Source organism: Corythoichthys intestinalis, chromosome 14 (assembly GCF_030265065.1).
Source record: "Corythoichthys intestinalis isolate RoL2023-P3 chromosome 14, ASM3026506v1, whole genome shotgun sequence".
NCBI lineage: Eukaryota > Metazoa > Chordata > Actinopteri > Syngnathiformes > Syngnathidae > Corythoichthys > Corythoichthys intestinalis.
In genome coordinates this window covers 6,749,241-6,763,541 of record NC_080408.1, presented here as the reverse complement: position 1 = coordinate 6,763,541, position 14,301 = coordinate 6,749,241, and the positions used below count along the sequence as shown (strand labels likewise).

At 42.5% G+C, this 14,301-nt stretch overlaps 1 protein-coding gene across 5 annotated transcripts in view; it reads left to right on the top strand.

Moving 5' to 3' along the window:
• Positions 1-14,301, top strand: part of camsap2b (calmodulin regulated spectrin-associated protein family, member 2b) — a 94,073-nt gene extending 79,772 nt beyond the window's left edge. For 3 of the 5 annotated variants that reach the window (XM_057857020.1, XM_057857019.1, XM_057857022.1), the window contains 9 exons: positions 1,054-1,237; positions 1,339-2,002; positions 3,091-3,227; positions 6,227-6,441; positions 6,514-6,613; positions 7,225-7,290; positions 13,476-13,591; positions 13,663-13,781; positions 13,859-14,301. In XM_057857020.1, coding sequence (XP_057713003.1) covers positions 1,054-1,237; positions 1,339-2,002; positions 3,091-3,227; positions 6,227-6,441; positions 6,514-6,613; positions 7,225-7,290; positions 13,476-13,591; positions 13,663-13,781; positions 13,859-14,158 — 1,901 coding nt within the window. In that variant the 3' untranslated portion in view covers positions 14,159-14,301. The remainder of the gene's footprint in view (positions 1-1,053; positions 1,238-1,338; positions 2,003-3,090; positions 3,228-6,226; positions 6,442-6,513; positions 6,614-7,224; positions 7,291-13,475; positions 13,592-13,662; positions 13,782-13,858) is intronic. The other 2 variants (XM_057857023.1, XM_057857021.1) reach the window with 1 other exon arrangement.

The window sequence follows — 14,301 nt, the reverse complement described above, 5'->3', positions numbered from 1 at the left end:
TACATGGAATCCAACCCATACATCCATATTTTGTATATTAATCATATTTTGTTGCACTGCATACGTATATGTTGCAAGGATAGAATTGATCCTACCGTGTGTGCCAGTCCATTTTTTTCCCTCAAACGCACGTTTGATTGGCTGATGACTTGAACCCGCCACCCCCACCCCCACACACACGCATTCACAGCCCAACAGAAATACAACATGCCGCCTCCCCCGCCCCTTCTAAGATGAGGGATATTAAAAGGTTTTTTTTTTTTTTTGCGCCAGCAGCAGCAGCCACTGTAAGTAATGTAAAAAGACGTCAATGTTGTGGAGGTGGGGGAACACTCCACTAATTTTGCCACTGCTACAGTACTTCAAGTCGATTTTACTCACTGAGATTTCTCAAGTAAGAAAAACAGATAGCTGAAAATAAGCTTAACAGACTTATTTTAAGCAAAAAGGTTGTATATTTAATGTTAAAAGAAAAACGTGTTTGTCAGAAATGTTCTTAATTCAAGAATATTGTTCAAAACATTATTTGAAAGAATTTTTTCCTTGATTTAGGTGAAAAATGACCAACTTTTAGATGTATGGGTTCAGGGGGCCCTTAGCAAAATAATGCCAAGGGGCCCATAATTTTATGCCAACCATTTCGTCACAGTGTACTGTGAAACCCATTCATGGAATACAACCCATACATCCATATTTTGTATATTAATCATGTTTTGTTGGACTTCATACTTCAAACTTCTCACCCAAAATGACATGTAATGACAAGAAAATGAATGTTTTGCATGGATAAATGGCAATGCGCGCCACGTTATTCACGATGCTCTATTAACAACGTATAAAATGAGGTTGCCAGATTGGGGGCCCCCTTGTGGTCAGGCGCCCTAAGCAGCTGCATAGTCTGTGTATAGGCTGGGCCGGCCTTGCTATCATGTAAAAACGTGATCCTGGCCTTTTTTTTTGGGTGGCAGCAATATAGTTATGCATCTTTTTGTTGGGTAATATTAAGGAAAGGCAATCTCAACACCCCCCATTCCAATTCTGTATGTGATGTAGGCCTGACGCCTGGGGAAACTGACCTCGCCGAGTACACGCGCTCCATCGAGCGTCTGAACACGTCGCTGGGCTTCCTGCAGACAGAAATGCAGCGGCTGGCTCAGCAGCAGGAGAGGATCATGTCCATGAAAGAACAGCAGCAAAAGGCCTGGGTTATTTCTCCCCCTGCACCATCACCTCACAGGTAGTTTGCCGATAGTCGGGGGGGAAGGTACACACACGTCACGGTTCGGTACATGGGTCACAGTGGATGCAGAACTAAATAAACTTGATTTCCCTCCCCAGGCAGCTCCGTGAGTTACGTAGCAGCAGCGTCACAGGTCGAGGATCAACTAGAGGATCGGTCGGCTCCTTGTCCCCTATTTTGTCCTCGTCTGGCTCCGCCAATCCCATCAGTCGTCCCTCCACCGGCCTCAAGCGACGGCCGGCTTCCTTCCACGCCAGAACTCCGCGAACTCCGCGACCGACCGACCTGAAAATCACGCCCATAAACCGAATGCTCAACACTCCCACCTCGGTGGATAGCTTACCGAGACTGAGGCGGTTCACGTCGAGCCAAACGCACACTAGCTCGTTTGCGTACCTGAGTGCCGACGAGGGATCTGCGGATAGCAAAAGCTCGGAGACTAAGCAAAGAGAAGAAAACACAAAGGACGAAAACGAGATCACGGAGAAGAAGAGCGCGGGCACTCTTCAGCCTACTGCGGCCAAAGAAACGGAAGAAGAATCAGCAGAGCAGGAAGAATCGCTCCTAAGGGAGGAACAGCCGAGAACTTCTGAAGTCCTGCGTCAACCGAGGTCGGAAACCGAAGGTAGCAAACAACCTCAGGATAAGAGAGAACTGGTGGAGGTGACGCTGTCTGGAAGCTGGCCTCCAGAGTCTGAAGCTCAGGAAGCAGGTGGAGAAACTGGAGAGGACCAAAAGATGTGCTGTGGATTCTTTTTCAAGGTGAGCCTGATCACGGATGGTGATAAGCATATAAGAAGCCTATGAAGTAATATTACATTAACGTATGCCATCAATGGCACTGAAACCAGAGCTTTCACAGCCAGTCTTTAGTGGGCATTTACAGGCTACTTCCTGTTGAATTCGAGTCACTTTATTGCCATTGATTTAAAAATCTATCAAATTTCGTACATACATGTTTTGACCTATGGAGAGCGCAATGTTTTGCGCGCCCAATGCAAGCTGGGGTTGATGACGCGGTTGGTCTGGACTGGGAGAATAGCTGTTGGACTGGGAGAATAGCTGTGCTAGCTAGCAAGCGAAGCTAGTAAGACGAGGCAGGATTTTGTCACATTCTGCTGCTGGTCAGATTGTTTGAGAGATGTGTTTGCAATAAGTTTCCAACGTCGTACCCGCATCCAATTCCAGCTCGTTAGCATTGTCTTTAAACCGATCCTAGGCGGCTTGCCAGTTTGTATATCCCTTTGTTGTTAGTTGTGTAATATACTTTTTTTTCATTTGTCTGCCTCTCACTGTGGTTTTCCATCTGTTTTTTTTTTGTTTTGTTTTTTGTTTTTTTGATTCATCCCAGCTGACTGTCAGTAACCCAAAATAAACAGGAAGTGACCCATAAATGCCCCCAAAATGAACTCATTGCTTGGCATTGGCTGCCACTGACGGGTATAAACGTCCAATCCATTTGAAGTGGGAGGGATTATTCCAAAAAACCGAGCATTTGCAGCCAGTCTTTCTGATTTTCGGAGTATTTACTGGTCACATTCTGTTCATTTTAGGGAATTTACAGGTTACTTCCTGTTGATTTTGAGTCACTTCCTGTTCCTTTGGGAACATTCTTGAGTCATTTCCTTTTCTGTATCCCAAAATCAACAGGAAGTGACCTGTAAATGCCCCAAGAGGTAAAGGAAATGACCAAAACTCAACAGGAAATGTTTTGTGTCCAATTGCTTGTTGATTGAACTCAAAACAACACCATCACGGAACTGGAAGTGTTCAACCGTTATACCTTGGTTGCGCTTAATCACTGAATTTCAAAATAATAATTATCCCATTCCTTATTCGTAAAACATTAGGATGACGCAAAGGGTGAAGAAGACATGGCGGCGAAGAAAGCAGCTCTCCTGCAGAAAAGGCTAAGGCGGGAGAAGGAGGCGCAGGAGAAGAAACAACAGCAAGAGCTGGATCAGGAGCAGAAAAAGGAAGCTGCAAGGTCTGCTTCTTGCATTCTTAAACTACTTCAAATTGATGGTTTTCCTAACGTATACTCAATAACAATAATTTGATCAATAAGATCATTGATGATAATTGCACATGGATTGGATGAATGGATTGGACTAGGTCAGGGGTCCCCATACTGTGGCCCGCGGGCCAGACACGGCCCGCAGCCACATTTGGTCCGGCCCCCTGAACAAAAAAAATAAATACATTTTTTTTATTTCAATAGTGTTATTTGTTTCCTGGCTTTTTTTCTGTGAAGAACCCAGAGAGGGTTATTTGGTTATTATCTATTTAATTAATAGTGTTATTATTATATTATATTATATTATATCATATCATATCATATTTAGGGCTGTCAGTTATCGCATTAACGGGCAGTAGTTAATTTTTTTCATTAATCGCGTTAAAATATTTGACGCAATTAACGCACATGCACCGCTCAAACAGATTAAAATGACAGCAGAGTTGTGTTTTTTGTCTCCCTCTGTTGGTGCTTGGGTGCGACTGATTTTATGCACCGTGAGCATTGTGTAATTATTGACATCAATAATGACAAGCTACTGGTTTATTTTTTTGATTGATAATTTTGCAAATTTTATTAAAACGAAAACATTAAGAGGGGTTTAAATATAAAATTTCTATTACTTGTACTAACATTTATCTTTTAAGAACTACAAGTCTTTCTTTCTATCCATGGATCGCTTTAACAGAATGTTAATGTTAATGCCATCTTGTTGATATATTGTTATAATAAACAACTACAGTACTTATGTACAGTATGTTGTATCTATATATCCGTCTTATCTTTCCATTCCAACAATTTACAGAAAAATAAGGCATATTTTAGAGATGTTTGAATTGCGATTAATTACGATTAATTAATTTTTAAGCTGTGATTAACTCGATTAAAAATTTTAATCGTTTGACAGCCCTAATTATATTATATTATATTATATTATATTATATTATATTATATTATATTATATTATATTATATTATATTATATTATTATCATTTAATTTACTTTGGTTCTGTGAAGAATCCAGAAAGGGTTATTTGATTGTGGCTTTCTGACAAACAATACATTTTTACAATTAGGCACTCTTGCAATCGTCACACTTTTTCTGTTACAAACTGACCCCGGCCCCTCATCAGAGAAGGGAAGGGTTATGTGGCCCTCACAGGAAAAAGTTTGGGGACCCCTGGACTAGGTGGATAACAGTTTCTGACGTCTTGTGGGAAAAAAAATTTTATACCAAAAAAATATATGATACTAAGTACTCCGGATTTAACGGTACACACACGCTGGACCCTCGCTAAGATTGCCCTGGGTCTAGCACGACTGCTTGCCAGGGCTGCAGCAGGGGAATGACGAGCCATCATAGTCCGCTGAAACTTGCTCGCTGCCAGAGGCTGGCCGATCGGTGAAGGCAATCCCTCCCGCCGCCGTGTGTGACAAGAGTCGCGGTAGTTTTGTGTGATTTTTCGTGTTTGAATGGCGAGGAAGAGACTTGGAAGAGCCGCTCAGTTCGGGTTAGCCTGTCGCCTAGCTCTAACACCTCCTCTTTTTTTAGGCTCTTTCTTCCGTCACCGAGGCCACGGTACTGAAATGACAAGAGCCGGACTAACTCCTGTGGTATAAAATACCATTCGGGAGGTTTAAGAAGTCGGCATTTTTGAACATTATGCAGTAATTTAGCCCTGTCGTACTGATTAAATACATTTTTAATATTTCATATTCCATTTAGCACAAGACTGTTATTTGTCATGACCATCTTATTTATTTAGCAATCGGGGAAAAAATACTTAGATACAAAGAATAAAACACGTGTCCTCTAGTCGTCAGCTTCGTTTTGGTGGTGTCTGTCGCCTTTTTCTCATTCTGTATCTTCCTCCTTCTCCAAATACGACTTAAACATATATGGCTGTACATCACATACTTCCTCTGGATCGACAATATCGTCCGAAAACCCTACACTTAAACCAGAATCGCTGAAAAATGCTTCCTCCTCCATTGGGATCAATGCTAAATACTTCACCTAAGCCCTTTCACACATACTTAAACACCCTTAAAATCCCGGGACTTACAGCCCTTATGTGTGAAAGCAATTTCCTGGGTCGACTGACAAGGAGATGATGCGGACATTTACCGATTCGCGTCTTAGTGTAATGTCCAGGATTTTCCCGGAAAGCGGTATGTGTGAAAGCAGGCGTTAAATTCCCAGGTCTCAGCACGATGGCTCATGACGTAAATTTAATGGCGGGCCGATCGTCATTTCCTCTTTCTTCGCAGTAAGACGAAAAGCAGTAAACAAACATCGCAATTATCAACATGGCAAGCTGAAAATAGCTAAATTAAACTGAATACAAAACTCAATTAAATTGCTACTGGATTGTAGAGCCGAGGACGACAGTCCATCATCCATTTTTGGAATATGTGTGGTTTATTTTGTTGCCAATACCGACCAAAAATGGCGTCATGTCCTCATGATTCAACAGGACCAACACTACCTTTAGTTTTGTATTCATCTGCTCTTTGCCAAATTATTTTATATCATTGAATCATCTCAATGTTTGATTTTAATTTTGAAAATAATGCTATTTAAGATTTAATTTGTCATGTTATATACACTTTATTAGTATAATCGCTAACTAGCTTAGCTCTCCGTGCTAACTAGTAACGTCTCATCAACAAATAATACAAACAATACTATTGGCTTCATTTACCTCACTCTCACTCACAATACTTTGTAGTTATTGATTCAGCAACCCAACCTGAGTAAAGCAGACTAGCAGTGAACTCTCTCTCTCGAGCATTAATCACTGGCACGCACATGTGAAGCCTCACATTACACACAAAGACCCAAATGGGACTGCTCATACCTCCCGGCAAAAATCCATTACCAGATAAGTTGGCAACTCATTTATTAATTGATTAGTTTTTGCAGTCTTACATGTTTCAAGTTTTCAATGAGCGTTCCTGTTTTCTAGGCTGAAAGCAGAGGAAGAGCAGCAGAAGAAGGATGAGGAGAAAGAAAGACGAGAATTCATCAAGAATGAGTATTTGAGGAGGAAGCAGCTGAAGCTCATGGAGGACATGGATCAGGTCGTGAAGCCCCGATGCGGAAGTCTCAAGAAGAAGCCTCGCCCCAAGTCCATACACAGGGATGTCATGGAGTCCTCTGTGACCCCCGTGAGAGGAGCAGGTAGGCGTTATGCGCACACTAAGCACAAAAAGAATCTTGGTTAACGTGCACGATGTTACTGTGACGGGGCAGGAGTGCGTCCTCGAGGCTACTCTGTGTCAAGCGTCTCTTTGGCCTCTCTCAATCTGACTGATAATGAGAGCAACCATCCAGATAACAAGAAGAACTACAGGTAAAGACTTTTCTCTCCTCTTTCTGTGAAGAATTTTATTGTGAGTTAGCATTTTGTTTATATCAGGAAAGCTGACAGTCAAATTAATATTTTTTTCTTCTAGGGGTGGAAACCTCTGAGTACCTCACGATTTTTAATATGATTTGGACATTGTATTGGGGGTCGAAAGTCTTTAAGTGACTTCTTAATTGATTTGACTTTCCGCTGCCAACATTTTTAGACGCAGTAAACATATTGGTCTTATTTCCCACTGGAGTAAAAGTGAAGCTAAACGCGACATACGATTTGTCATATTTCCTCATCTTAGCTCTTCATATCTGCTGCTCTTTGCTGCCCCCTCTTGTTCGGTTCGAAAATACTGCGCACACTGTGAAAATAAGAGCGCCACTGAGTGGATGTGTGATTACACTTTATTCTAGTATGGGAAAAAAGTATGTTCCTCGAGGTCTCATGTGACCTACCCCACCCCCAGAATCGCTTTTTGCCCCACTGTTTGAGAAGAACTTTACTAAATGTTGCAGTGTTGATATACTAATGACTTGCTTCTAACCTTTTTACACATCTTTGTTTTGTCCTTGTCTCCCTTCCCTCTTATTGCATGCTTCCCTCAGAGGCAATAAAGTAGCACATTCTCACATCCCATTCTTTCTAAACTCTCCTAAAGAAAGAAAGGGAAGGTCAGTAGTTCTTCTAGTTCAGTGTTTTTCAACCACTGTGCCGCAGCACACTACTGTGCACAGATACCAACTTGAATACAGAAGCCCAGGTGTCACACTGAGTAAAAATGATTATGCAGTCATGTGAAAAAATTTAGAACACCCCATTAAATATTCAGTTCTTTATTGACAAATGTTCACATATCGATGTCTGATCTTGTTTTTCATTATCTCTGGAAAAGAAAGTGATTTAATTGCAGGAAAACAACAAAAAATAACATTCTTTTACTCATTAAACCAAATATATCAACAAAAATGTATATTCTAACTGAGGAAAAAGTTAGGACACCCTATCACCTAATGCAGGGGTGGCCAACCCTGGTCCTCAAGAGCCGCAATTCAGCTTGTTTCCTGCTTAATCAAATGATCAGCTCATCAGCAAGCTCTGCAGTTGCCTGATAACAATCCTGATAATTTGATTCATGTGTGTTGAAGGAGGGAGACATGGAAAACAAGCTGGATTGCAGCTCTCGAGGACCAGGGTTGGCCACCCCTGAGCTAATAGCTAGTGTTACCTCCTTTGGCTGAAATAACTTCAGTGAGATGCTTTTTGTAGCCATTTACCAGTCTTTGACATTGGTCTGAAGAATACGTTCAACAGTGACTGACTGTTGAAGTAAAAGAAAACACCATGGTGAGATTAAAGGAGAGTCTGACGCCTTCAGAAAGGAGATTGTAGACGCCTATGAGTCTGGTAAGGGATTTCAAAAGCACTCAAAAGGAAATAAAATCAGCCATTCCAATGTCCGGAAAATAGTCTACAAGTGGAGGACGTTCAAAACAACTACCAACATGCCCGGATCTGGCCGTCTAAGAAAGTTCAAGCCAAGAGCAGACCGCAAGATGCTAAAAGAACTCTCCTAAAACCCTAAAATGTCATCACAGGACCTACAGCAGGCACTTGCTACTGTTGATGTGAAAGTGCATGCCTCTACGATCAGAAAGAAACCTCACAACTTTAACCTTCATGGGAGGTGTGCAAGGAGGAACCTTTGCTCTCTAAGAAGAACATGAAGGCCAGACTGAAGTTTGCCAGAGTGAATGTAGACAAAGACCAGGACTTCTGGAATAATGTTCTTTGGACAGATGAATCTAAAATTGAATTATTTAGACACCAGAACAGAGGACATGTGTGGCGTAAACCCAATACAGCATTCCAGGAAAAGAACCTCATACCAACTGTGAAGCATGGAGGTGGAAGTGTCATGGTTTGGGGATGCTTTGCTACGGCAGGACCTGGCCAGCTCACCATCGCAGAATTCACCATGAATTCAATCGTGTATCAAAGGGTGCTTGAGGAACATGTGAGATCATCTGTGAAAAAACTGGACCCTGCAACATGACATTGACCCAAAACATAGCAGTAAATCCACCAAGGACTGGTTGAAAAGGAAGAAACTGAGAGTCCTGGAATGGCAGAGTCAAAGCCCAGATCTTAATCCCATTGAGATGCTGTCAGGCTGTACATGCAAAAACCCCTCAAACATCTGACAGCTGAAAGTATTCTGCGTTGAGGAGTGGGGCAAACTTTCTTCGGACCGATGTCAAAGACTTATAGATGGCGACAAAAAGTGTCTCACTGTAGTTATTTCAGCCAAAGACGGGTAATATTAGCTATTAGGTGGTGTCCTAAGTTTTTCCTCAGTTAGAATATGCATTTTTGTTCATATATTTGGTTTAATGAGTAAAACAATGTTAACTTTTGTTGTTTACCTGCAATTAAATCACTTTCTTTTCCAGAGATAAAGAATTACAAGATCAGACATTGATACTAGGGCTGTCAAACGATTAAATTTTTTAATCAAGTTAATTACAATTTAAAAATTAATTAATCACAATTCAAACCATCTATTAAAATCTGCCATATTTTTCTGTAAATTATTGTTGGAATGGAAAGATAAGACACAAGACGGATATATACATTCAACATTCGGTACATAAGTACTGTATTTGTTTATTATAACAATAAATCAACTAGATGGCATTAATATTATTAACATTCTCTTAAAGCGATCCATGGATAGACTTGTAGTTCTTAAAAGATAAATGTTAGTACAAGTTATAGAAATTTTATATTATAACTCCTCTTAATGTTTTCGTTTTATTAAAATTTGCAAAATTTTCAATCAAAAAATAAACTAGTAGCTCTCCATTGTTGATGTCAATAATTACACCATGCTCACTCATGGTACTAACCCATAAAATCAGTTGGACCCAAGCGCCAGCAGAGGGAGCCAAACACCAAAAAACAAGTAACAAACGTACATTACACTGTACTGTCATTTTAGTCTGTTTGAGCGGGGCATGTGCGTTAATTGCGTCAAATATTTTAACGTGATTAATTTTAAAAAATTAATTACCGCCCGTTAACGCGATAATTTTGACATTTCTTAATAAAGAACTTCATGGGCTCTCCTAATTTTTTCACATGACTGTAAATGCTTTGTTTTTGTTTGATCCTTGTTCAATACACTACTTTATAATGTTAATATAGTATACAGAAACTAATTTTAAAAAAATTTGCTGGTGTCGTACCTTGAGATTTTCATGAGAAAAGTGTGCCATGGCTCAAAAAAAGTTGAAAAACACTGTTCTAGTTTGTCCACACAAGCTGGCAAGATGGATCCATCATGTCATTTTTTTCGCCGCCATCCTCCCAGTTGGAATACAAAAGTGGATGATAGCAAATGAAAGTGCTACCTTGACTTCAGAGTGTAATTTGTAAGCAAGTTTTTAATTCAAATTTTTGGTTACGCTTTATTTGACATTGGCGTCATAAGACTCATAATTATGACATAACACTGTCATGAGCATTGGATGTTGTGGAGCTGTCGTGGCTGACACGCCTCTACGACATTACATGGACATCGGGGACAGTGCCTCTGGATTGGCAGACCGGGGTTGTGGTCCACCTTTTTAAGCGAGAGGATCAGAGGGTGTGTTCCAATTATAGATGGATGACACTTCTCAGCCTACCTGGTAAAGTCTACTCAGGGGTGTTGGACAGGAGGGTCCATTGGAAAGTCGAATATCGGATTTAGAAGGAGCAGTATGGTTTTCATCCCGGTCGTTGAACAGTGGACCAGCTCTAGACCCTTGGCAGGGTCCTTGAGGGTGCATGGAAGTTCGCTCAGCCAGTCTTCATGTGTTTTGTAGATCTGGAGAAGCCGTTTGATCGTGTCCATCAGGGAGTCGTGTGGGGGATGGTTCGGGAGTACAGGGTAACGAGCCCCTTGGTAAGGTCTGTTCAGTCCCTGTGCGACCGGTGTCAGAGTTCGGTCCACGTTCCCAGCAGTAAGTCGAATTCGTTCCCAGTGAGGTTGCCCTTTGTCACCGATTCTGTTCATAACTTTTATGGACAGAATTTCAAGGCACAGCCGAAACGTTGGTTAAGGGATCTGGTTTGGAGGCATCAGCATTGCATCTCTGCTTTTTGCAGATGATGTGGCGCTGTTGGCTTCATCAAGCCGCGATCTCGAACTCTCACTGGACCAGTTCACAGCCATTCGTGAAGCGGTGGGGATGAACATCAGCACCTCCAAATTCGAGACCATGGTCCTCAGTTGGAAAATGGTGGCGTGCCCTCTCCAGGTCGGGGATGAGATCTTGCCCCAAGTTGAGGAGTTCAAGTACCTTGGGGTCTTGTTCACGAGTGAAGGCAGGAGTGAGAGGGAGATGGACAGGCGGATCGCTGAAGTGTCTGCAGTGATTTGGACTCTACACCGGTTCGTTGTAGTGAAGAAGGAGCTGAGCCAAAAGGCGAAGCTCTCGATTTACCAGTCGATCTACGTTCCTACCCTTACCCATGGTCATGAGCTGTGGGTCGTGACTGAAAGAACAAGATTCTGGATATAAGCGACCGAAATGAGTTTCCTCCGCAGGGTGTCCGGGCTCTCCCTTAGAGTCTCTGGGAGGGACTTGGGGTCAAGCTGCTACTCATCTGCATTGAGAGGAGCCAGCTGAGGTGGCTTGGGCATGTAGTTTGGATGCCTCCTGGACGCCTTTCTGGAGAGGTGTTCTGGACGTATCCCACCGGCGAGAGGCCCCGGGGACGACCCAGGACACACTGGAGAGACTATGTTTCTCAGCTGGCCTGGGAATGCGTTAGGATCCCGCCAGAGGAGTTGGTTGAAGTACAGTGCCTTGCAAAAGTATTCGGCCCCCTTGAACCTTACAACCTTTCGCCACATTTCGGGCTTCAAACATAAAGATATAAAATTTAAATTTTTTGTCAAGAATCAACAACAAGTGGGACACAATCGTGAAGTGGAACAAAATTTATTGGATAATTTAAACTTTTTTAACAAATAAAAAACTGAAAAGTGGGGCTCGCAATATTATTCGGCCCCCTTGCGTTAATACTTTGTAGCGCCACCTTTTGCTCCAATTACAGCTGCAAGTCGCTTGGGGTATGTTTCTATCAGTTTTGCACATCGAGAGACTGACATTCTTGCCCATTCTTCCTTGCAAAACAGCTCGAGCTCAGTGAGGTTGGATGGAGAGTGTTTGTGAACAGCAGTCTTCAGCTCTTTCCACAGATTCTCGATTGGATTCAGGTCTGGACTTTGACTTGGCCATTCTAACACCTGGATACGTTTATTTTTGAACCATTCCATTGTAGATTTGGCTTCATGTTTTGGATCATTGTCCTGTTGGAAGATAACTCTCCGTCCCAGTCTCAGGTCTTGTGCAGATACCAACAGGTTTTCTTCCAGAATGTTCCTGTATTTGGCTGCATCCATCTTCCCGTCAATTTTAACCATCTTCCCTGTCCCTGCTGAAGAAAAGCAGGCCCAAACCATGATGCTACCACCACCATGTTTGACAGTGGGGATGGTGTGTTCAGGGTGATGAGCTGTGTTGCTTTTACGCCAAACATATCGTTTTGCATTGTGGCCAAAAAGTTCAATTTTGGTTTCATCTGACCAGAGCACCTTCTTCCACATGTTTGGTGTGTCTCCCAGGTGGCTTGTGGCAAACTTTAAACGAGACTTTTTATGGATATCTTTGAGAAATGGCTTTCTTCTTGCCACTCTTCCATAAAGGCCATATTTGTGCAGTGTACGCCTCTTGGCTGCATCTCTGATCAGTTTTCTCCTTGTTTGAGAAGAAAGTTTGGAAGGACGGCCGGGTCTTGGTAGATTTGCAGTGGTCTGATTCTCCTTCCATTTCAATATGATGGCTTGCACAGTGCTCCTTGAGATGTTTAAAGTTTGGGAAATCTTTTTGTATCCAAATCCGGCTTTAAACTTCTCCACAACAGTATCTCGGACCTGCCCGGTGTGTTCCTTGGTTTTCATAATGCTCTCTGCACTTTAAACAGAACCCTGAGACTATCACAGAGCAGGTGCATTTATACGGAGACTTGATTACACACAGGTGGATTCTATTTATCATCATCGGTCATTTAGGACAACATTGGATCATTCAGAGATCCTCACTGAACTTCTGGAGTGAGTTTGCTGCACTGAAAGTAAAGGGGCCGAATAATATTGCACGCCCCACTTTTAGATTTTTTATTTGTTAAAAAAGTTTAAATTATCCAATTAATGTTGTTCCACTTCACGATTGTGTCCCACTTGTTGTTGATTTTTGACAAAAAAATTAAATTTCATATCTTTATGTTTGAAGCCTGAAATGTGGCGAAAGGTTGCAAGATTCAAGGGGGCCGAATACTTTTGCAAGTACTGTAACTGGGGAGACGGAAGTTTGGGCTTCCCTGGTAAAGCCCCGCGACCTTAAGCGGTAGATAATGGATGGACTCATTCAGGTTTTTATTTAGCGATGTATTTATATATTTCATTCCGTCCCATTTGATCCCTCCGTAGTAAGTCAAGGTAACACTACAGCTGGGTCTTTCATATCAATTCAGCTTTCCTTTCCATTGTCTCCTGTCAAATATTTGTCTTTCTTCCAAATATTTGTCTTTCTTTCTATGCTGGCTGGCCGCATTTCCAAATGTTGCCTCAATGCGCTCTAACAGAAGCCATGATTTGCTTCGCTTGGTTGAACGTGCCTTCCTGTCGCTCTCTGCGCAGCTTTGTAGGACTCTGTGATGCGAGCTAACCGGCCGATTTCCATCCCATCCTACTCCGGTTTGCGTAACCTTGTGTATGTCCCGCTCACTGTCTATCTGTTACCCGCAGGCCAGACTCTGCCGAGGGTTTCTCCTCATGTCCCTCCGCCGGTAGTCGTAACGGAGAGAAGGATTGGGAGAATGATTCCACCACTTCCTCCACTCCGTCCAACACTGAGTACACAGGTATTGTTTTGTCGGCTCGCTCAGTTTACTCGGCTCCTTTATCGACTTGACACTGTGTTGATGCAATCCAGGACCTAAACTATACAAGGAACCCAGTGCTAAATCCAACAAGCACATCATCCAGAACGCCCTGGCCCACTGCTGCCTCGCTGGAAAGGTCAACGAAGGGCAGAAAAACAAGATCATCGATGTACGTTTAGGACTTATTCTTGCGCGAATGTTATTTTGCAGCAAACATGCACATTTTTTCCTCTGATTCCTCTGCAGGAAATCGAGAAATCCGAAGCCAATAACTTCCTGGTGTTGTTCCGTGACGCCGGCTGCCAGTTCCGCTCGGTGTACGCCTACTGCCCCGAAACGGAGGAGATCACCCGGTTGGTCGGCATCGGGCCCAAGACCATCACGGGCAAGATGATAGAACGAATTTATAAGTACAACTCGGACCGGAAACAGTTCAGCCAGATCCCGGCCAAAACCATGTCAGCCAGCGTGGACGCCATCACCATTGCCAGTCATTTGTGGCAGAACAAGAAGCAGGGCACTCCTAAAAAGATGCACTTGAAGTAGCCACAGAGCAACATTCTCTGGGATATAGAAAGTCGTTTGTTGATATTCAATATCCATTTTAAAGTCCATGTACTAGGATGCTCTTTGTCTTCTTAAGACAATTTTACTCTGGTACACTCGTAGAGCAAGTAGTGGAAAGATTT